The sequence below is a fragment of the Ornithodoros turicata genome, chromosome 10 (assembly GCF_037126465.1).
Source record: "Ornithodoros turicata isolate Travis chromosome 10, ASM3712646v1, whole genome shotgun sequence".
NCBI lineage: Eukaryota > Metazoa > Arthropoda > Arachnida > Ixodida > Argasidae > Ornithodoros > Ornithodoros turicata.
In genome coordinates, this window is record NC_088210.1 from 18,885,582 (window position 1) to 18,906,370 (window position 20,789).

The 20,789-nt window shown below is 43.2% G+C and overlaps 2 protein-coding genes across 4 annotated transcripts; one reads left to right on the forward strand and one right to left on the reverse strand.

Annotated features, from left to right (window-relative positions):
• The first annotated feature begins 838 nt into the window (after positions 1-838).
• LOC135370807 (inositol polyphosphate 5-phosphatase K-like) lies at positions 839-10,685 on the forward strand. 3 transcript variants are annotated; one of them, XM_064604664.1, is made up of 15 exons: positions 839-1,032; positions 1,137-1,253; positions 1,415-1,487; positions 2,168-2,230; positions 2,324-2,440; positions 2,940-3,048; positions 3,113-3,229; positions 4,670-4,777; positions 4,837-4,904; positions 4,991-5,102; positions 5,249-5,358; positions 5,421-5,577; positions 5,640-5,777; positions 6,521-7,147; positions 10,235-10,685. In XM_064604664.1, the coding sequence occupies exons 4-15, from the start codon at positions 2,184-2,186 to the stop codon at positions 10,265-10,267; spliced, it is 1,743 nt and encodes a 580-aa protein (XP_064460734.1). In that variant the 5' UTR covers positions 839-1,032; positions 1,137-1,253; positions 1,415-1,487; positions 2,168-2,183; the 3' UTR covers positions 10,268-10,685. The 3 variants fall into 3 exon arrangements, with proteins under 3 accessions (XP_064460734.1, XP_064460733.1, XP_064460735.1); XM_064604663.1 differs by lacking the exon at positions 1,137-1,253; XM_064604665.1 differs by lacking the exons at positions 839-1,032; positions 1,137-1,253; positions 1,415-1,487 and adding an exon at positions 2,045-2,059.
• LOC135370806 (leucine-rich repeat and WD repeat-containing protein 1-like) lies at positions 10,619-20,712 on the reverse strand. Its single transcript, XM_064604662.1, has 14 exons — positions 20,511-20,712; positions 19,755-19,977; positions 19,545-19,661; positions 18,399-18,551; positions 16,466-16,780; positions 16,089-16,203; positions 14,910-15,016; positions 14,000-14,192; positions 13,820-13,895; positions 12,635-12,766; positions 12,425-12,522; positions 11,615-11,782; positions 10,915-11,063; positions 10,619-10,799 (listed from the first exon to the last, which is right to left on the reverse strand). The coding sequence occupies exons 1-14, from the start codon at positions 20,576-20,578 to the stop codon at positions 10,704-10,706; spliced, it is 2,010 nt and encodes a 669-aa protein (XP_064460732.1). The 5' UTR covers positions 20,579-20,712; the 3' UTR covers positions 10,619-10,703.
• Positions 20,713-20,789: the final 77 nt, after the last annotated feature.

Sequence of the window (20,789 nt, forward strand, 5' to 3'; positions counted from 1 at the left end):
ACAGCTCGCATGACTGACTGGTTAGCGTGCTGGCCATGTCACGTCGAGACTGGGAGGTACCCGGGTTCGCATCCCGGTGCCGGCTGTGCTGTCTGGATCATATCTGGGGTTTCTCGTGGATTTCGCGGCCGTCTTCCTGAGGAGAAGAAGAAGAAGATGATGTCAGTCGTGACGCTTACCACCTCTGTGAGGCCGACTACAGCGAGCTTTTTCATTAGCACCACTCTCTTTAGCACTCTTTGGCTTCTCTTCTGATCAGGGATTCACCTACGCGGTCTCAGGGGGGAGTACGCCACCTGCTCTTTTTTTTTCAACAACCCCCCTTGACATTTTTTAAAATCCCGTGTCAGCGCCGCGAATCAACTGTGGTTATGAGCGACGTACAGACGTGGCCAGATGGAGAATGAGTGAGGGCCAGCGGGTCAGCATGAGTCCCTGGCACATTTTGCGAAGTGTTATACGAAACATTTCCTTGGATGAGCAGGATTTCACCATCGTTTTCCATCTGCCCAAATGCTACCTGTATGAGCTGGCTGTTCGTTTTATTTGCTAGTTATTTGTTTTATTTTCCCTTTTGGCAGATATTTCGGGGTAGTGAAGGAGGTGGAGGGGGGGGGGGTTGATGTGACTATCCCTGCAGTCTGGAATCAAACCAAACCACAATTGATTCTAGAGAGGCAATCGCGGTACAAATGAAACGATACTAAGCATTATTTTTGCTGGTTTTGTTTTGTAAGAGTGCGCGTGGTTGTATCATGTTTGAATATCGCGCGCTCACTCGCACGGTGCATGAGCTCAAGGCGTATTGGTGGATTGGTGGCGCGAGACGGCAGTGACGGCAGCAGGTCAGTGCAATGAGCGGACAGGCAGATGAATGCCAGGGCCAGGGGGTTATCTTAAGGATTGAAGTTCACGGATAGGAAGGTGCGCTGTTTTAATACTTCGACAAGCTATTTTAACCTTGGGACCACAAAATGGAGTGCGCGGTTGGTGGCACCGACTAATGCGCCCAAGTGGAGCAACGAAAGTCAGGTGATTAGAATCACTTACGATGTGGTAATCGGTACTACTTTCCTCCTGTCGAATATGTTAAGCACGTTAAAAGTGTCGTGCAATTAAGTTGCGCGGTTTTGTAGCGATGGTAACGAAGGACAACATGGGACGAGTGCACGGAGAATGGGCAAACAATGAATGCATGCCAAATATTTTTGCAAACGTTGGACTCGCTGTTGACCTCAAGACGTTTTTTCGACGTGAGTTGACTTTCCGCGTTTTGACCCATCTGTAACCGCTATGACGAATACAGTTGGGTAGGTCTCTCACTAAACAGCTGTTACGTATCTTTACGTAACATTTGTTGAGAAGATCCCTTTTCTCACGATCACTTTTCACGTCAAGCGTTTCGCTTTCGCAGGTGCCTCTGGCTCTATAGTAAATTTGGAGACGGACCAAACATAGTCTTTGGATTTGACAAGCAATGTAATTTAGTAAGTACTCCTGCTAACTCTTCCTCAAGCGTAAGCTAGCAGATACTTGCCTTCGTGACGTTTTTTTTTTATTTTTATGGCGGGCGGTGATGGAAACTACTGCAGGTAGCATTTACAACAGCTTATACTTCAGATACAGGACAACAGTACCTATGGCTGAAATGGTAAAAATTGAGACACAGTACAGATACCCAGAACACACTCTGACACATATTTAAGTCTTGGATGATGTATAATTCTTTTTTACTGTAGCATGACTAAAAGTACGTTTTCTTCTGTGACAAATTTTTTGTAGTGTATATATATATCTCAGGTACAACTGACCCATATTTACACATGTCACGTCCGAGAATCATATAGGGGTAAAAAAAATTGAAATCCAGAATGCGTGGACATTGCAACTATACCACATTACATCACAGTGTTTAACGAATCTGTTCGGTCGCATGATGCCTAAGAGCAGCTGTGAATGTCGAGATGACTGATTTGTATGCCACGCAGTATTCTCAATACTCCAGCTGCCCTTAGTAGCTATGCTTGTCTCCCACATAATAGTAACAATCGAGAAAACGGTAATCCATATTTCTCGAGAGGTACTTTATAGCATTTTGTAGAGTTCTACGTCTCAACACAAAATCCAGTGTGGAAGTGACTGCAGCTAACTTCCAGTCCTCTTTCAGGTGAACTTGAACATTGATGTCGTCGGACTGCAAGGAAGGAGATTCACTCATGAGAGATTTCAGGTACGTGATTGAGATCGGCGGCACAATGAAAGGTACAAAGCACAAGCTATACCATACCATACCATACCATACCATACCAACTATACCATACAGGATCTACATCATGACGTGGAACGTAGTCTGCCGTGGCCCCATAGAGGACTTGCATTGTGCTCTTGGCCTCGAACCTCCAATAATTGTGGAATCTCTTCCTGACATGTATGCCATTGGGTAAGTCGAAATGTACAAACCCTGACCGGTTATCTGCACGAGCATCTCTGTTGAGTGAAATGTCAACAAAAGAGAGCGACGAGGAAAGCGCGTGCCAAGATGTCGCGGAAGAAATGTAAAGACTATCGGAACAACAGTGGTGTGGAAGATCTGTCGGTTAATGCGAAAGAGGGTGCTGAATTGCTGCTAGCAGATAAGGAGATGAGCAGCAGATGCAGGAATATTCTGTGGAGAGCAGACTCTCCCCAAAGCACCGGGTGTATGTAAGATGATCTGAGGCTCACAAGGCTCAGAGGGTCACATGCTATCCACCAACTCTGACACTGTTGTAAATTTCATTTCTTCACTCTAACCTTCATTTTGATACATGCTCATCAACAGTTACCGCTTGCTTTGTTTTGCATACCCAGTAAGAAATTGTTCACTTGTTTTTGCATACCCAGCAGAAATTGAAATAGATAATTACTGCCAAGATTTTTACCTTACCCATTTCCTTCAGGTTCCAGGAAGTGAGCGCTCGACCTCAGCACCTAATAACGCAGGCCTTCTTCGAAGAGCCTTGGATACAAGCAGTCAAGGATGCCTTACGGAAGTACTGTTATGTGAAGGTATGCATGTTCTCTACGAGGTGTCCATTTCGCCGAGTTGCATCACATTACTTCTGACTCGTAGGTGAAGCATGTCAGACTGCAGGGTCTGGTACTAGCAATCTTCAGCAAACGTGAGCACTTGATTCACTTGAGGGGCATTCAGTCGACCTACACAAGAACTGGCCTCGGTGGAGTTTGGGTAGGTTTGTGTTTTTACACATTTCCTTTGTTGCTGGGTACCAGGACTGTAAAGAACTCCAAAAGTCCATGTTAATGAAAAAGTTCTAGTTAGACTGGTTACCCATGTTGTTTATAGTATTGCACAAGTCTGCCTCAGCTATGGTGTGAAAAATGATGCTCGACGTGGGCAGCTCTTCGAACTAGTCAATAGAAAACATGGAAAAATCCGCATGGTCAGCGCATGGTCAGCGTTACCCTGAAGCGTGCGATTTTTTTCCGCATATATGAAGAGTACCTAGCTTTGTTCATCTTGTCCAAACCAATGTTTGTAATAATGGCTCGGCAGATATACAGGGTGTTTCCCTTTATCTGCAACAAATTTTCATAAAAAGGGGAGTTGCCTTAGGGCGGTTTTACTTTTGGCATTGGATTACTCGACGGGGCTGCTACTAGGAAACCCATTTTTTGCTCAGTTAGGAAACTAATTAACAGAGATATTTTAATCAACTTTTTAATTAGTGACTTTAGGGAGCACATTGCAATTGCAATATTAGAGGCTGGTCACCACATGATACGCTTGAACCACTGATGAAGCACTGACAGTAGTCTGAGCACGTGCTATAGACCAGAGTTTTTCACCTCGGCCGTCCGCTGGAAACAAAGCGATCGCCAAAAGAGCGATGGTGACATCGATATCTACGCCCTCACTTACCGTCACAGAAAAACGTAATGCTTCACGATCTTTGTTTTCTTTTTTGCTTGCAAAGAACTTTGCGCATCACCACTACTCATCAGCGCTTATCGTACCGGGGAAGGGCAAGAGCTGTGTCTTGGCAGAATGAAATGACTGATCCGGCAAGCAACTGCGAACACATGAAAGAACAAAAGGAAGGAACAAGAAAAATCAAAACAAAGATAGTGAAACATGCCGCGTGAAGGGTTTGCCAACATCGAGTATGACGTTTTTCTGAGGGTGGGGATATCGACGTCACCGTCTCTCTTTTTGTGATCACTTTCTTTCCAGCGGAAGGCCGAAGTGAAATACTTGGGTCTATGGCACGCGCTGACATTACTTCAGTGCCTCATCAGAGGTTCAAGCGGATCACGTGGTGATCAGGCTTTAATATCGCAATTGCAATGTGCTCCCTAAAGTCACTAATTAAAAAGTTGATTAAAATATCTGTTAATTAGTTCCCCACCGAGGAAAAAATTCCTAGTAGCAGCACCGTCGAGTAATCGGATGCCACAAGTAAAACTGCCCTAAGGAAACTCCCGTTCTTATGAAAATTTGTTGTACATAAAAGGAAACACCCTGTATAGGAAAGCTTTCAGATTCGATAACTGAATACTACACTGCACATATTTAATACAATTCAACTTATGGACTGTACGTGTTGAAGCTCTGTCTATTTGGAGTGTCACAGTTCTGTCTTACATATTTAGTGCCTTTCTTTTCCAGGGTAACAAAGGTGGCGTAACCATTCGTCTCTGTGCATACGGTTGCTCAATCTGCTACGTGAACACTCATTTAGCTGCTCATGACAGCGAAACTCTGCAACGTATTAATGTAAGGCCTCGAAATATGAACGCAGTCGCTTCCTGTAACCCAAATTTAATAATTTTCAGGAATACAACACCATCATAGAAAAGCAGACTTTCGTCGACTCTCAAGCGACTAATATTTTGACTCACGAGTATGTTTCCCCTCCCATCTCTCTCTCTCCGACACTTGCACTTTAAAGCTAACATCAATTAATACAACATGCTAATAATATTACAGCTATGCATTTTGGTTCGGAGACCTCAATTTTCGTGTTGACGATTGCACGATGGAGGAGATGAGATCATCAATTGAAGATGGCACTTTCCAGAAAATGCTTCCAAAGGACCAGGTTGGTGATATCCCACATGTGATTTCAATATGAAGATGTTAAGAATGTTTCACAAAAACAAAACAAAAATTTCAGACGTGCTTGTATTCTCAAGTTCAGGAATGAACTATTTTGAAACTGAATAGATGAATTTCTTTCCCTTTCAGCTGCTGAGGGTGCGGGTACGACGGGAAGCATTTCACGAATTCATGGAACAAGATATAACCTTTCCCCCGACTTACAAGTTTCAAATAGACGGCATGGGATATAATTTTAGGTCCGTCCCGGATATATGAGTCTTTTCGGACAATGTTTGACGGGTTTCCGTAAATTTTGCAGTACCCGCAAACCGGCGTGGACCGACCGTATTCTGTATCGGTTCACAAAGGATGCTTATGACAATACAACCTTAGACCTGAAAACGCATCATTACGGGAGTCACACCCTCCACATTCAAAGCGACCATAAACCCGTCTCCGGGTTCTTCACAATAAAGGTACTTAAAAGGATAACCTGTTACACATTACAGCACGTGACAGCATGTTTCTCCCCTTTTAGGTATTTGCAAAGCCTGAGCATCCCATGATATACTTTATGCCTGTTGGACCATGGGTCATAAGCCAGGACTGTTTTGCTTGGTACTACACACATCCTGGAACTGAAGTCCAATCCTGGGACTGGATTGCACTATACAGGGTAAGCATGTTTTTGGAGTACGTACGCTGCACAAAGGAAGGTGAATGGAGCCTTCCGTTTTGCGGTAAGACCCAGTAAAAACCGGTTTTTACCCGCTGATTTGCATTGTCACTTCGGTTACAACCCGGAAAGCCCAGAAAAATAGATCTTTCAAAAGTGCTCTTAAGAATACTAAACACTTTTGCCGCTGTAGCAGGTTTTTTTTTCTGCTATGACTGTCTTTTTCTTGTTATTTTATTACATTTTCATTGCACACACCCAGTATATGTCAGATATTGTTTGCAGGAGTGCCGAAGATAATTTTTCGCGTATTTTTCTATTTGTGACGTCGAAGTAGGGTTTCCGGTATACAGTGTTTAATTTTTCAGTAATATTGTAAACGTCAGGACACTCGGTGCGAATCGACGATGAACTAAACTGGAATTAATTATGCATACAATGAATGCAGCGCTTTACCTACATTTTTTTTCGTGACAGTACAAAGCACCAAAACTGTATCCAGGCTACTTGCTAGATTTGGACACCGCGTGGAGTCAGGGGGAAGATCGTGTATCTTTTTGCAAGCGACCACATTTCCCCTGTCCGTTTCTAAGCAGTTCAACATCAAGTGACAGAGAAGTGCCTATTCCAGTGATTTCCGATGCGTATTTACTTTCTCCAATATATTTCAATACCCGAAAAATCGGAAACCCTACGCTGAAGTAATCTGTCCGCCACTTAGAAGACGCCTTAATTATTCGCAGGACAACTTTACGAGCCTGGACGACCACATCGGCTACGTGTGGGCATCTACACGGCCCACCGACGTACATCCCACCGTCGGCATGCGCCTGCAGCGCAATCGTGTCTGCAGGGACAAACAATCCCGTTCAGCCTCCGGCCGTCGCACGCACTCTCCGCCGGACTGCGACTCGGGATTGCGTTCCATGTCTGCCACACGGTCCCGCAAGGATTCCGACCCCGCGACGACCTCGGACACCGACGCTCCGAGGCGCAAGCACCGCGGTTCGACCTCCATAGCGAGCGGCGAGGCCAGCTCCACGCACCAAGCTCACGCATCGCGCAGGGACTACGCGTTCTCGTGCGACGCACGACGCGCCTCGCAAGAGCTGCTGGGCGGCTCGAGGGACGCGGACACCGGGAGTGCCTCGCCGTTGGAGCAGAAGTGCAGTCCCGAGGAAGCGTCTGGGACGGCGGGGCGCAAGCAGCACGCCGTGCCGCGTGCGGAGGGCCACTCGCACGAGGAGCTGGTGAATCCCGTCTTTTATAGAGTACTGTTTGGTGACCACAGCCTTCTTGTGTCGGGAAAGTACAGACTGCTCTACCTGCGAGGGGAATCTGATGTGCTAGGCATGAGTGAACCATTTAAGGTGAGACTGATTTAGCTGTGTGACGTAGAATAGTGTGGCTGAGCAGCTGTGCACAGCAGCCCCTTCTCGGGGCCCTGTGGCGTAAGTGACACCCTTGACATGTGGGCACTCTAAAGGCCTTTCCAGAGGAAGACACCTACCGGGATGGTGTTTTTGCCCGTTGACACACGATAACGGAGATTCTCTTTTTAGATAACCGGCCTTTTCGAAAAAAGGAGATCGACTATCTCCTTTCCGACATGAAAGGCATAGCCTCGAAAGCTGCTTGATGATTAGAGCCTGAAGTTTTAGGGTTTTACCCGATTCTTCCCCGAATTTGCACCCCGAATTGAAGGTTGCCTATTTAGGGTGAAACTCGATTTTTACCCGGCAAACTGCCCTCACTGGGACATCTGTAGGAAGGCACTAACTTAATTGTTTGGCAGCAAACGCAGTTACATCACCGTTTGTACCAAACCACTACAGTTAGAGTAGCTGAGCCCGATTTCTCAACAAATTTAGCATACTGGAAGTTTTTCCACCCGAATTCGCATGAATTAAGTGCACACGTTTATTTACCCGATTTTTACCCCCCGAATTTCGAAAAAAATATTTCCCGAAAACTTCAGGCTCTATTGATGATTGGCAGATCCCGATTATATAGCACAAAAATGCCCATCTTCAAGTTTTTTATCAATCATTAAAATAATTTTCCAAACTTACTCAGGGTGATTCGGGTGATGATAAAGAATCTCGTGTCCAAAATGCCACGTGTACAAGGGATCCATGGGCAGTAATAAAGTTACGGGAAGACAGTTGAGGTCGCCTGCGTGGGGAAGTCTACGCCCGTATCGCCGAGGCGTTGAGCAGTTCCGAAGTGCGCTAAGACTAAAGCGAGATCGCCATTGTGCCAGCAGCGCGAACTTCTTTCTCCAAGCGGCCTTCCAAAGGAGTTCTAGCCTGCCCGTGTGTTACGGGTATGAGACCCCTGTCACACGGCAAAGTGAATGTCATTCCCAACGAATGGCTGTCACGTCAGAAGTAATTCGCTTGAGCAAGATGGAGCTACACGCAAACAAAGATGTCAGTCGCTGATGACGACGATCCACGAAACAGTTTAACAGTGTTGTGTGTGGGTATTTGTGGGCATTTTTCTTTAATAAATGTATTGTCTACTTATGGACGTAGTTGTCACAACAGGACCAACGAAACTATTTGCTTAGCTTTGATCATTGTGGAAGGCACAAACCTAGACACAGGTATGCAACTGAATCCCAATGGACAGGCAAGATGGTTGTTAGTACGGCTGTATGGTGTTTGGCACAAATCAGCTTTGCCCTGAATGAGCTGACTTGGAACAAGAAAATTGCGTAAAGACTCTCCTCCCTAATATATCAGAAATAAAGAAACACGTTTCTTTTGCTAGTTAACATTGTTTTTTTTGCTGCCTCTGCTGTCGAGGGTATGCAGTTGGTGCGAGAGGGAAAAGCGAATGAGCTCCCTGAAATGGAATGCTATCTGGTGTCACCGTGTTGGGTGGAATACAATTTGCTGTGAATGACATTAAATTGCTGTGCGACAGGCGTATAATATGTCAACTTCTCAAAGATATGCATGTTGGTCTCATTGGTTATTGAAGGCTAGACTGCCCATGTGACGTGGGTGTAGAGCTGTGCAAATATTCGAAATTTCGAATATGACATTAATATCTGATGCTATTCGCGACCTATTTTCAGTATTCAGAATTTTCTAGTATTTTTCAACTGAAGCGAAGGATCGCTTTTGCCATTCTGCAAGTGGGCTTCGCCTCATTGCATCCAAGAGTTAGGTGAAGTCCACTTAACGCTACCACCATTGTTCTTTTGGTGTGCGGCTCCATTCTGCAAGTCGGCTTCACTTCATTACACTCGAGCATTACGTGAAGCCCACTTTACACTGTTTACAATATTCTGTCACTAAAGTCTACAAATTTTGTGACCTCATGGTCAACACTATACTCTGGGCATTGCAGGTTCCAGTTATGATCAGTAACAGATGGAAATACCATGTGCAGTTTCTAAAAAAAGTACAGGCAATTCATAATGTAAACATAAGAATGAGGAGATGCATACAAAAAAGGCTGCATGGAACATGTTGACTAACTCTAAATGCAGTTCATCCCACAAATGCAGTCTACCCTACACAACACAGAGGGACCCTTCTCTCACGATATCTTATGCTGGGTGAAAAGGCTCACATGTTCGGAGCAGAACATCATCTAATGAGCACAGCACCACAAATTATTTCACCATGAGGTATTTGAAATTATTTAAATTGGGCCTTTTCTGATTACTTGAATTTGATGCACCACCCGGAGAAATTATTCCGATTCTATTCATCAACTATTCGCAATCGAAATTTTGCTATTCGCACACCTCTATGTTCTCTGTCTTAGAGCCTTGTGTTTTGGGGTTAAACCTGGGAAACCCCAGGATCCAAACAAAATCGTAAATATAGCCACCTACATGGGCTCAGGTGAACAATGAATGATGCTTCACACTTATGCCTCTCTCCTGTGTTTTGTTTTCTTTCTCTTTTTTTCCTTTGTCACCCAAAAATCTGCTGTCTCAGATGGAATCACCTGATTTTACCTTTGTTTTGCAGCTTCAAACACTACTCATAACTTCATTTGGATTTTTCTAGTTTCAGTGACCTTTAGAACAAATTACTGCAGTTCGTTGGATTTTATCGGATGAATAAAATGTTTTGCTTTTGTCTTCATATGAACCATTTGAGTGGCAGTTTCTTTTTATTTTTATTTGCACAATAGGCTGCAGGTGGTGGCACCTGCGAAATAGTAAGCAGTGTGCTGCATTTATGGTATGGCAACAATGCAATGTGCAATTACCCCTTCACGAATTACAATGCAGTTTTAATTGCTTATAATGGCGGCTGTTTATGTACCTCAAAAGTAAATCCAGCTGACTAATTTTGGATGGTCACAAAAAGTTACTGCTTTTGACTTCATGGTCAATACTCTACTATATTTACGTTTCGTAGAACTAGGCCCACAATAATTGCACGCGCTTGCATGTGAACTAACAAAACATGTATTATCTCATTTTCCAGATAAAAGGGTCGGCCATCCAATCTTTCTCTTGACGTCCTCATCCAGGCAGCTTTGGACAGCCTCATATTTTATACTATGCATGTAAATACGTGTCAGAATTTTTTTTTTACGACATTCCATGGCAGGGATTTGAGATTATCCATTAGTGTGCCTAATGTATAATGCGGAGATTTCACAGCATGACATCCCAAACTTGCTGTAATACATCCTACATTATTTAAATGGCTCATTCATTTCTTAATACAATTTCAACGCACACTGTACTTTACTCTGAGCCAGTCAGGTTAGCTTGGTCTACCTCGGATCTGTGATAATCTGCTGTGTCAATCGTAAGCAGCAATAGCATTTTGGGTGATGGATGAACATAACTCAATACATGAATCCACTTTATGGGAAAGAAACTTTAGTATGTACTTATGGGATGAATAAAAGCATTTACAAACATGATAATGGTTGCCATGACTGTGACTAAGAATGTAACTTCCAGATGCAAATGATGTTGATGTCTGTGCAAGCAACCAAGAAGCCTCCATCAGTGCTCAGTGCCACAGAGTTAATGTTAATCTGGAAGATAAACATATCAGTGAACTTTTTTTCAAAGCTGCAGCAGTTCTGATGTAAATATTTATCAGCTGCTGCAGCCACCAGTGTCTCGGTGAAAAATAAAAAAAATGCTCACCTTATTGTCTTTCTTTCTTACGCTAAAACCGTCACATTCTAAGGTGGTTGGCCATTTGAGAACCTCAACAGGCTGAGAAATGCTGCCCGTGGTGGCAGCCATATTGTAGATCCATATCGATCCAGCATCATCGCCACAGGCCAGAGTACCTAAAATGTTTCGAGTGCGTACTACATCAAAATATGTGAATGCTATGCAAGCATCAGACATCTGTGCTCAAACTGTGAACGAGTTACCAAGCTTTCAACTCTTACATTATGAGAGGCACACCTTTTGCGCTTTCGGGCTATGGTACTTTGCACATCCCAAAACAACCTTGTGCCGTTAGAACATGGTTAACGTGAACAGTGCCATTATCCATATTCATGCAATTCCTGCCATTTGGGCATAGCCATTCGGCCGTGTGTCTCAGCCCACGTTCACTAATGAAATATCTGCTAGAATATGCGAACTCCGAACAAAAGGTCTATCGTGACTGTCGGGACACACAATAAATGTAGTAAGCTCAGTAGGTGTTGTAAGTGCACAGCATGTGAAACGTCACTATGAAGCCAGGGCTTTATTTGGTGCCCTGCTCTAAGATTAGGATGTACTTGAACATACCCCCAGGGGCATCGCAAGTCCATATTTCCACTGTTAGAAAATGATTACTTCCGGGCTTAAACTGTTATTTATGCAGCCGTCGCAAGCACATGCTCACCTGCTGCTGCTGCAGGATAGAGGTAGTCCACTTGAGTCGTGCTCCACTCGTATATACCGTCATACTTCACGAGTACCTTCTGCCTTTGGTACGAGTGCTTGTCCTTGGATTTCAAACTGGCAGACAAGCTCCATGTGCCGATCATTTGACTTCCTGAACACTTGGACACTGGAATCAATGCAGAGACCGTTTCATATATCACAGCACGTGCATTAAAAAAAGAAGAAGAAGAAAAGCATTCATTACTGCAGGATGCTGTTGCTCTGTAACATGTTTATGGAATTATGTTTTCATCAAACGTAGTCTTCAGTATTGTGCAGTTCGGTTGCATAGGGCTTACACTGTTAAAGAAGCATGGAAGGCTTGAACAAAACCCATTTTTTTTCCCACTGGATGATATGGCATACTACCATCAGGAACTGTTATGCAAAACATTTCCTTCAGGAAGCATGAATTTCCTGAGACAATTGGTTTACGAGACCATGCACTGCGGTGCCATGTTGTGACATCAGATCAGCCAAGCACTTTTATTGGCTGCCGAGATCCATCTGCTACGATCGACTGGTCTGCTTCGGATGTGGCGCGAAAAGAAACGGGGAAAAGAGGGCGTGCACTAAGTATGCAAATAAACTTGAGATTGTTGGCAAAACAGAAGAGCCCTTTCCGTAGCTCTGTGAAAAGGCATTTAACTTTAAAACTGAAAGACCGTTGTTCCTGCTTGGTGAATGAAGATTTTTAAAGAGGAAATACCAAATTTCTGAAAAGCCTACACCAGCAAATCCGTTCTGCATTCATATGACATCAGCTCACCAACGGTGTCGTTTGGCAAGATGATCAACCCGTCCACCAGAGGTTCATCCAGCGTTCTACCATCCTTCTTTGGAAGTTTGAATTCCACATTTGGTGACCTGAGGGCAGCATCAAAGTGAATTTCAAAGTACTGTAGAAGGATTCAGGTGTGCATGCAAGGTTCCATTTTAATGATGTCATTTGCAGTTCCAAGTTGCTTGACTTCAGTACCTGCTTGTTTTTATGACACCATCAAAATTCCATCCATAGAGCCCACTATGGCACGCGGCAAGGAGGTGGTTGTGTTTCGTGCTGATTTGTATTTGGAGAACTTCACTGCCTGGGTCCAAGCACAGCAGTTTTCTGCAATGAAGCCATCAAGCCAGAGTTGGACCACAGTACTGTATTTTTTATTTACTGTTGCCCGGCATTAGACTGAACTCAACATTATGTTCCAAAGTGTTAGGTCTCAATCACGCTGGTTCAGTGGTATTGAGGGCAACTGCTAGAAGGAAGATAGATAATGCAAATATTGGAAAGGGAACAAGGATGCTAAAGGAGAGAGTAAAACGGTATGTGGTGAACAAAAGGACACCCTGTCTGTATGTGGGGGGGGTGATAAGTATGGGATGTCGTAACTTCACGTTGGACATTGTGTTTACGTTCTTGGAGCGGGTCAAGCAGGTTTGTGGAAGCAGTGTAACTATTTGGGCTTTGGATCTAAAATCAAACATCTGATTAGGTAGTTGGAATCTTTAAAAAGCTAAGGTACATGTAAAAAGTTAGAAATAAAAGGGGATGGTTTGCTTTTAAAGGCAAAAGTGGAGAGAAATCATGGCAGGCTATGAAGAGGCAGATGATGTTGCAGTGCATTACTACGTCTGAGGGTGCAATGCAAATGGGATGGCCTGAAGAAAGATGGCAGCAGCACGCCCATCAACTACACCAACTGCACACCACATCTCTGGAATATACTTTCCAAAGGGAAATGTACAGAATCCTGCAAAGTCTATATGGCCTGGTGTGTCACAATGACAACTTCATGCAGACTTTGGGAAAAATACGAGATGGCATGTCATCAGGCTGGAGGCGTTCAATATGCTCTTGTTCAAAATTGGCATATTCTAGTAGGTATCTCATTTTATTAATGAAAAGTGGGCTGTGAGGGACAATTTGAAACTCAAAGTCAGTTACAGCAGTTTCGTTTCAACTCTGAATATATTCCGGTTGTGCATCATATACAGAAAACTGGGCACAACAGTAACCAAGAACGGCAGGTGCCTGTCGTAAACAGACACGCCCATGTGATATGCGCATGAAGTGGTATCATATTTTGCTGGTGTGATAAAAGCACTATCTAGCTCAATGCTCAGCTTCAATGATACTCAGTAAAGGCTGCACTGGTAAGGTACATACTGAATTTTTGTCTTGTAGCTCGGGATCACGGGACACCCAATGTCCCACAGAAAGATTTTCTGATCCAGGCCCCCACCTAGAACATGGGAAAAGTTTTATACGCTACATATTTTCACCATAACTTTGCTACATACATACTTGCACACTCTGTTACATGAATGTAGAAAGAAGAATACTTACTAAAGAGCCACGCTGGCTGACTCCTACAAAATGCGAGGCAGTTTACGTAGCCAGTGTGGGCTGGAAATGTGTTATAGCAGACTAGTTGCTCCGGGTGAATCAGCGATATTTCCTGAGCTTTTCCAGCAGCGGCCAATATTGTGGTAAGCCTCCCTTCAACTATCAACGTAGACCATGCCACACAAAAGAATTCCTGCAAGGGTTCACATGATTCAAGGTAAATCATTACCATTAAAGATTCAGGGATATTGTCATATTGACGTCGCGCAGATGTCTCTTCAGTGTGGGAATTTTAGACCATGTGGATTCAAATGATTTACAATGCCGGTAACAAATTGTACTGCTCAGGTCGGGAACAAAAAATCTGCAAATTAATGCTCGGAGAACTAACTTAACTTTAACTCAGTCTCAAAGTTCTCAAAGTCTGCATTTGGCACTACAGAGCCACATCAGTACGACATACTGCAGATGTTGGGACGCGGAAGACAGGGACTGAAGGAAGCACACAAACACTCAGTCCCTGTCTTCCGCGTCCCAACATCTGCGGTATGCTGTCTCACCAACTAGCCCAACTTTCTGCGCTTACATCAGTACGACTTGTGCCTTGTGTTTTCGGGTTTTTATGTTTTTGAAAATCGTTGGTGAAAATTGGAATTTTATTTCAGGTGCGTAAAGTGGGGTAAAATTAGATGATGTCAGCTAAAAAAGCTAGTTTTCTGGGGTATTCGGGTTTTACCCTAAGCGATGATGATGCAAACTGGGAGCGAAAACAGGTCTGACCAGGTTTAATCCCAAAACAGAAGGCCTTAATAATTTCCTTCGGCTACGCTTCAATCCAAGAGATGCAAACTCTTAGCAAAATTCAAGTTCTCTACCAAGAGTGGAATGTATGCCACAAGATCAACCTTACCTCCTTTAGGTTTCCATGCTTGTAACGTTTCAGCACGCTCGCCGTGCTGCAGTCAATGAAGTTGATCACACTGCCTCCGCAGGTAGCAACCGTGCTGGTTGATTTTCCTGAAACATTGAAGAAGTATTGATGACGATGAGCAGCTACAGCAAGATGCAGATCAAGTTCCGCTCAGCTAGAAGACACCGTGTACATGATGACGTTTTGCACACATCAGTATTTTCGTGGACACATTGCATATTTTGCTTGGTCTATACGATTGATGTAACCGAGTCGTCCAAGCTACCCAGCACTGTACTTTCCATGGTAACTGTGTCATTCCACACCAGTTTATCGAATCGGGCCTCACGACCATCTGCGACCATCTTTTTTTTTTCTGCGTATGGAGAAACTAGGCAGATGAACAGTTGCGCAGATCCGAACTCAAAATATAGTTTATCGAATAAAGCACGAGCGAGTAATGGCAAAAATGTCACTTTGTCGCTTTCCCCCCAACTTCGCGCTACCTATTAGGTCCGTCCAAACCTTGAAGCAAACATATTCTGAGCTGTGACCTCCATTACTGCTGATATGCCTAGGCATTCCGTGTGCACAAATCTTGTAAAGACTAGCCTGAGGCAGTCAAGCAGCCTGACTGGATCGTCTGGAGTCAGTCGCGTAGCCAGAAAAATATTTCCGGAGGAGTTCTATGGGGACTTTACATAAGGGAGAAGGATTTCCCCCTCATTTCCCTCTCCCAGAGGCACTATCAAAGGTAAGATTTGGGGGGGGGGCGAGAGGGGGGCGGTGAACGCCCCAAAAAACGCCCCTTCACCCATGGTTACACCACTGTCTGAGCGGTGGAATGCCCCACTGGAAAAAATGAAGCAAGCTTCGTACCGTCTGCAACAAGTTCCCACACTTCCATAAACTACGACACGTGTTGCTCCCCTTTCATGAAGATCCAAAACACAGCGCAAGAAGACACATGTTTTGGATCATCATGTATAGTCACCAACGTGCCCAACAGCGAGTCCTCTTGCTCCCCTTTGTTTCTATGGAAATTTGTAATAGGCAGAATAAATGTGCAGCTGCTAGATCGTCCTATAGTCTGCTAGCATAATGCGCGCAGAAAATAGCTAAAAACACTTCGGACATGCCTCAGTAGGTGAAACCGGCTGTTCAAACTAAGTAGCATACCGGGCTTTAGACAGTCAGGCTCGAAGGCAGCGTGCCACACTTGGCTGTTGGAGTCGTCTGGGTCCGCTGAGTGACAACGAAGGAAAGCAATCACTTCCGCCCCTTTCACAGCACCCTGAAAATCATAACACCTCCACATATTAAATGAGCACTGAAAACACATTCAGGATTGCCCAAAAGCCTGCTTAATCAATCAAGCAGTCCATCATTAGTAACCGCTTTTTTTTCTCAAAACATTCGTTGTTCATAAGCTGAGGTTTGACTATACGCTTACATCCACATTAACACATTGGTTGCCACTAAGCATTACAATCCCTTCCCACGCTGCATGCCTGCACGAAATGCAGCAAACACAACGTTAAGAATCCGCCGCTCACTTTTGAAGAAGCCTTGCGAGGACTACTCCTTTGCGATGTAGCCGCGCTGATTTCATTCGTCAACGCTATCCTCTTCCGCGGCGAGGGTAGGTCGCCATCAAACAAGACCTGCCTGACACCAGCTTTTGTGGATAGGTAATTTTTTAGAGGCGTGGCTTCCTTGGATGGGGTCTGTCTATTTCTAACTGGCGTCCTCGGGGACGTACGTGTTGCCTGGTCCTGTCTTTTCACCTGTTGCTTCAGTGGTGTTGTCTGACCAGGTGATGCTTGACGTCTCACCTTCTCCTGAAATAGTTCTTCTCCAAGTGCTTCAACCTGCATAGAAGCATGCAAAAGCAGAATGTATAGTCAGCAGCATATAATATTAATTATGCTCGCTTTAAGCGAAAAAAGAAAGGGAAAAAAGAAAGACGATGAAAGCTGTGAGGGTAGCGCTGAAGCCATTTTTTTTTTGTGGGAAAGACCACTAGCTACAGGATGACTAATTACCTAGAGCAGTAGTGGTCGTAATGATGGCCATCTCAAGTTCTGTCCTGCATTAATTCGAAAATGTCTAATTTAAAAGTTAATTAACTTTTTAATTGTATGTTAATTAGAATAGATGAGATTAATTAGATTAGTTAGACTTTTTGATTAGACTTTAGATTAGATTAGAAAAGTTGTTAAACTTTTTAATTAGATGTTTTCACAACAACGCAAGACAGCAGAATTGGAGGCAACAATTATTTGAATCGACCTTTTTTCTAAAAAATCCTGAAACGAGAACATACTTTTAGATATGAATCGCCAAACTTTGGGATGCAAATGAGGCCAAACAAGAAGCACAGAAACGACATCCCTTCGGCTTATCTGCGTGGGAAAGCGGCCTATCTGGTCAAGAGATCAGCGTTTATTTCAATCTGCTCGATCGGTACAAAACATGTGGCCCTCCAACGTGAATGCCCTTTCCCTCTTTTTGCGATCGAGAAGAGCATAGTTCTGGTTTCGTCTCATTTGCATACTCAAGTATGGTGGCTCATGCACCTCAAAGTATGTGCCTGGTTTCAGGATTTGGGGGAAAGAAGGTGGATTCAAATAATGGCCGTCTCAAATTCTGCTGTCTTATGAAAACATCTAATTAAAAAGTTAATTAATGAGTTTTAGGTAAGTAGTCCTCCAGTTGTTACAATATCTCTATGTTGTTAGATGCTCTTTCTCAGAGGACATCTGCCTGGCCGCTGGCAAAAATTAGATCAGTGCAGCTGTTTTTCGTTTTTTTTTATAATCTGTAACGTAAAAAAGAAAATAAAAGAAAAATGTATATGGAGCACTGCTGTAATCTCATAACACACACAAACTGGGGATGATTTATTGGATTCTCATTTTATGCTATTACATTTTTATCTTATTAAAATTTCACTTTTGTTTGTTTGTGCGTGCGTGCAGGGACTTTTATTTTATGTTATTACATTTTTTATTTTATTAAAATACTACTTTACAGTTTTTTGTGTGTGTGTGTGTGGAGGGGGGCTAAACTTTAGGTCTGCAAGGCCTTGGGTATAAAGAGTCATAAGTTCGGCCTGTTGGTATATAACTGAATAAGGAAAAACTAGGTACGAAAAAAAAAAAAAATGTTTGCTCTCATCCATCTTCTCTTGTCTTGTCTGCGTCAATACCTGCTGTTTTTTCCTTATTCGGTTGGGTGTAGAATTTTCTTTGATGACTTTTAATTAATTACAAACTAAACTAAAGGTAATCACATTAATTTCATTGAGTTAACCTCACACCAAAATGTAACGGCAAGTTGTCACAGGAAATTTCTTGAGCGTCGGCAACAGAAACGATTAGAAAGACGTAAATCCTACGTCAAAATGTGATAAGCAACAGCACCTCCGTTCGCGTTATCTATATATTTTTGCGTTCTATACCAAGATACAAGTAAGAAGTTACTCACCTTAAACTTCCTAAACTTTTGCGGGAACTCGTTGCATTCTATGAATGCTTGTCGTAAGCGTCTGAGAAAATCTGCTTTTAGAATTCTTACGTCATCCTCGCTCATTTTCGAAGTCAAACTGTCCTTGAAATATGACTTCCAAATACGTGCAACCTGTAGGTGAAAAACACAGCATGTACGTTGAGAACATCAGACTGCTTGCGTGAATGATAGCTGAGATTTTCAGCACGTACAAAAGAAGAAAAAGAAAAAAAAAAATCAACAAAAATATTTATTTTTAAACTTTGGACACGTTCCTAAGAATTACTAATTTTTATCCAACGCACTTGCCAAAAGTCGAGAAAGTGCCTCTATTTGTCTTTACAATGTCCTGGGCAGTACCTATTGCTAGAGGCGCGTAGAGGAATCCACGAATTACAGAATACTCAAACCTGCAGCTGACTGTTCTACAGTACACTGTGCACAATGTTTAACTAGAGACAGAAACAGCTTCCAGATCTATAGTGCATTTGTTATCAACTTGACGTATGATTTCGGCCGTGCAGTTGAAATACATTTTAGTGGTGGGGTACAGCAAGATTCACACCAGGAATGAAGAAGAGGAGGAATTCCTCAAAACTTGCGCTGTCGACGCATGCGTTTAATGCAAGTTTGTGTCGCTGCTGTCATGGCAGCACAGCAAATGATCTGGTAGCAGTGACACCTTGGTAGACAATCCTGTGCACGTGCTTATATTGCAATAAGTACTACGTATTTCATACATTCCCAGGATACAGAAATAAAACTTAGTCAACAATAGAAAGAGTAGTTTTTTTTTTCCTTCGCCAAGGACTAAATAATAAAAGATTTCAGATCAGAATTTTTTCAAAAATTAGATTTTATTCAGATTGCTGCATAAAAATAGGCGCAAGAAACACAGAACTTTGTTGGTAAGTCTAGGTACAACCAAACTAGATGTACTAGTTAAAAACGATGAAACCCTCAGTGCAGGGAAAGACGAGGACGGAACACACACAAAAAAAATGCGCTGAGGGTTTTACCGTTTTGACTATGAATCACCAACCAGAACAGGTTATAACCATTTTTCTCTTTGAACCATTTTTCTCGATCTACTTATATAGCAAAGAGAAAAATATAACATAATACCTGCGGAATAATTTTTTTGTCCCCGTTTGCTTCCAGGATTCGTAAAGATTGACAATCGTTTCCATCAATGAGTTTCAGCTTTGGCAACAGCGAAACTGCAATATTCCGATCTGCAAACTGCAAAAACATAACTCATGCATGTCAACATCATAACATTTCCAAGTTCACTGCTCATTAATTAGAAAGCTAGCATTATTGAGAAACATTTACCAAGATGGGGTTCCCTGTTAGCAGTAATTCTGTGAGACTTGGATAGTTTTTCAAGAATGTGACATCCTGGATTAAGTTTTCCTCGATGTTGAGCTTCTTGAGACTCGGGAGGTTTAGGTCAGGCACTGTCTTCAGAGCATTTCGAGAGAGATCCAATTCAGTAAGATTTTCCAGACCCTGGAATTCACCCTTGTCTAGGCATTTTATGCCCCTGCCACTTAAGCTGAAATGAAGTACAGGTGCTGCAGTTTGAATCACTACAAGCATCATGCTAGTACCATGACATACTCAGTAAGCAAGAAAGGAAAAGCATGTGTATACATGAATAGGCTGCAGCATCATAACATTAACAATTAGGTGTTAGCGTGGATTAGACTGTGTCAGGCTTCCTCCTCGATTTACTTGGAAATACCAATATTGATTACGATCAGACAAGGAAGAGGAAGATCCATAACTTCGTGAGATACAATAACTTTTGTTGTTGCTCTGCTCTTATTGTCTTCTAGTGAACAGTAAGCGTCTGTACAGGGTAGGTCATGCCCCGAAAGTGCCGGCTGTGCTGTCTGGGGTTTTTCCTCAGACGCTGTAAGACATATGTCGGCACAGTTCCCTTAAGTCGGCCCTGGACGCACATTCCCCCAGAGCGCTATTCGTAACGTTGCCCACCTCTGTGAGGTCGACAACGGCGTGTTCTTCCATTACCACCACCACCTGAAAGTGCTTTAATTAATCGCTAGGATGACCATGCAAACTTACTCTAACTTCCGTATTTCTGACGGAGCTTTATGGCCAATAATTGAGAGTATATTACTGGCGGTTATCATTCTTGTGCATGTACAGGATCACAGTAGCACCATAACCATAAGAGTACCAGTATTATTACTAACACAACAATATCACATATCACCACCTGTCACCTCAACTGAAATGCGCGGCACACGTGAAAGCTTGACAAAACCACTCGATAATTGCAAACTTTTTAAAGGTAACATCGTCCAAATTAGTATTTATTTCGTCACATTTATTGAAATATAA

Coding starts and splice junctions, on each gene's coding strand:
- LOC135370807 (XM_064604664.1), top strand. CDS start 2,184: ATGTCGTCGGACTGCAAGGAAGGAGATTCACTCATGAGAGATTTCAG. Junction 2,441..2,939: donor CCTGACATGTATGCCATTGG/GTAAGTCGAAAT, acceptor CATTTCCTTCAG/GTTCCAGGAAGTGAGCGCTC. Junction 3,049..3,112: donor GGAAGTACTGTTATGTGAAG/GTATGCATGTTC, acceptor TCTGACTCGTAG/GTGAAGCATGTCAGACTGCA.
- LOC135370806 (XM_064604662.1), bottom strand. CDS start 20,578: ATGATAACCGCCAGTAATATACTCTCAATTATTGGCCATAAAGCTCCG. Junction 11,064..11,614: donor CTATCCTGCAGCAGCAGCAG/GTGAGCATGTGC, acceptor GAAACATTTTAG/GTACTCTGGCCTGTGGCGAT. Junction 10,800..10,914: donor TAAGAAAGAAAGACAATAAG/GTGAGCATTTTT, acceptor TTTATCTTCCAG/ATTAACATTAACTCTGTGGC.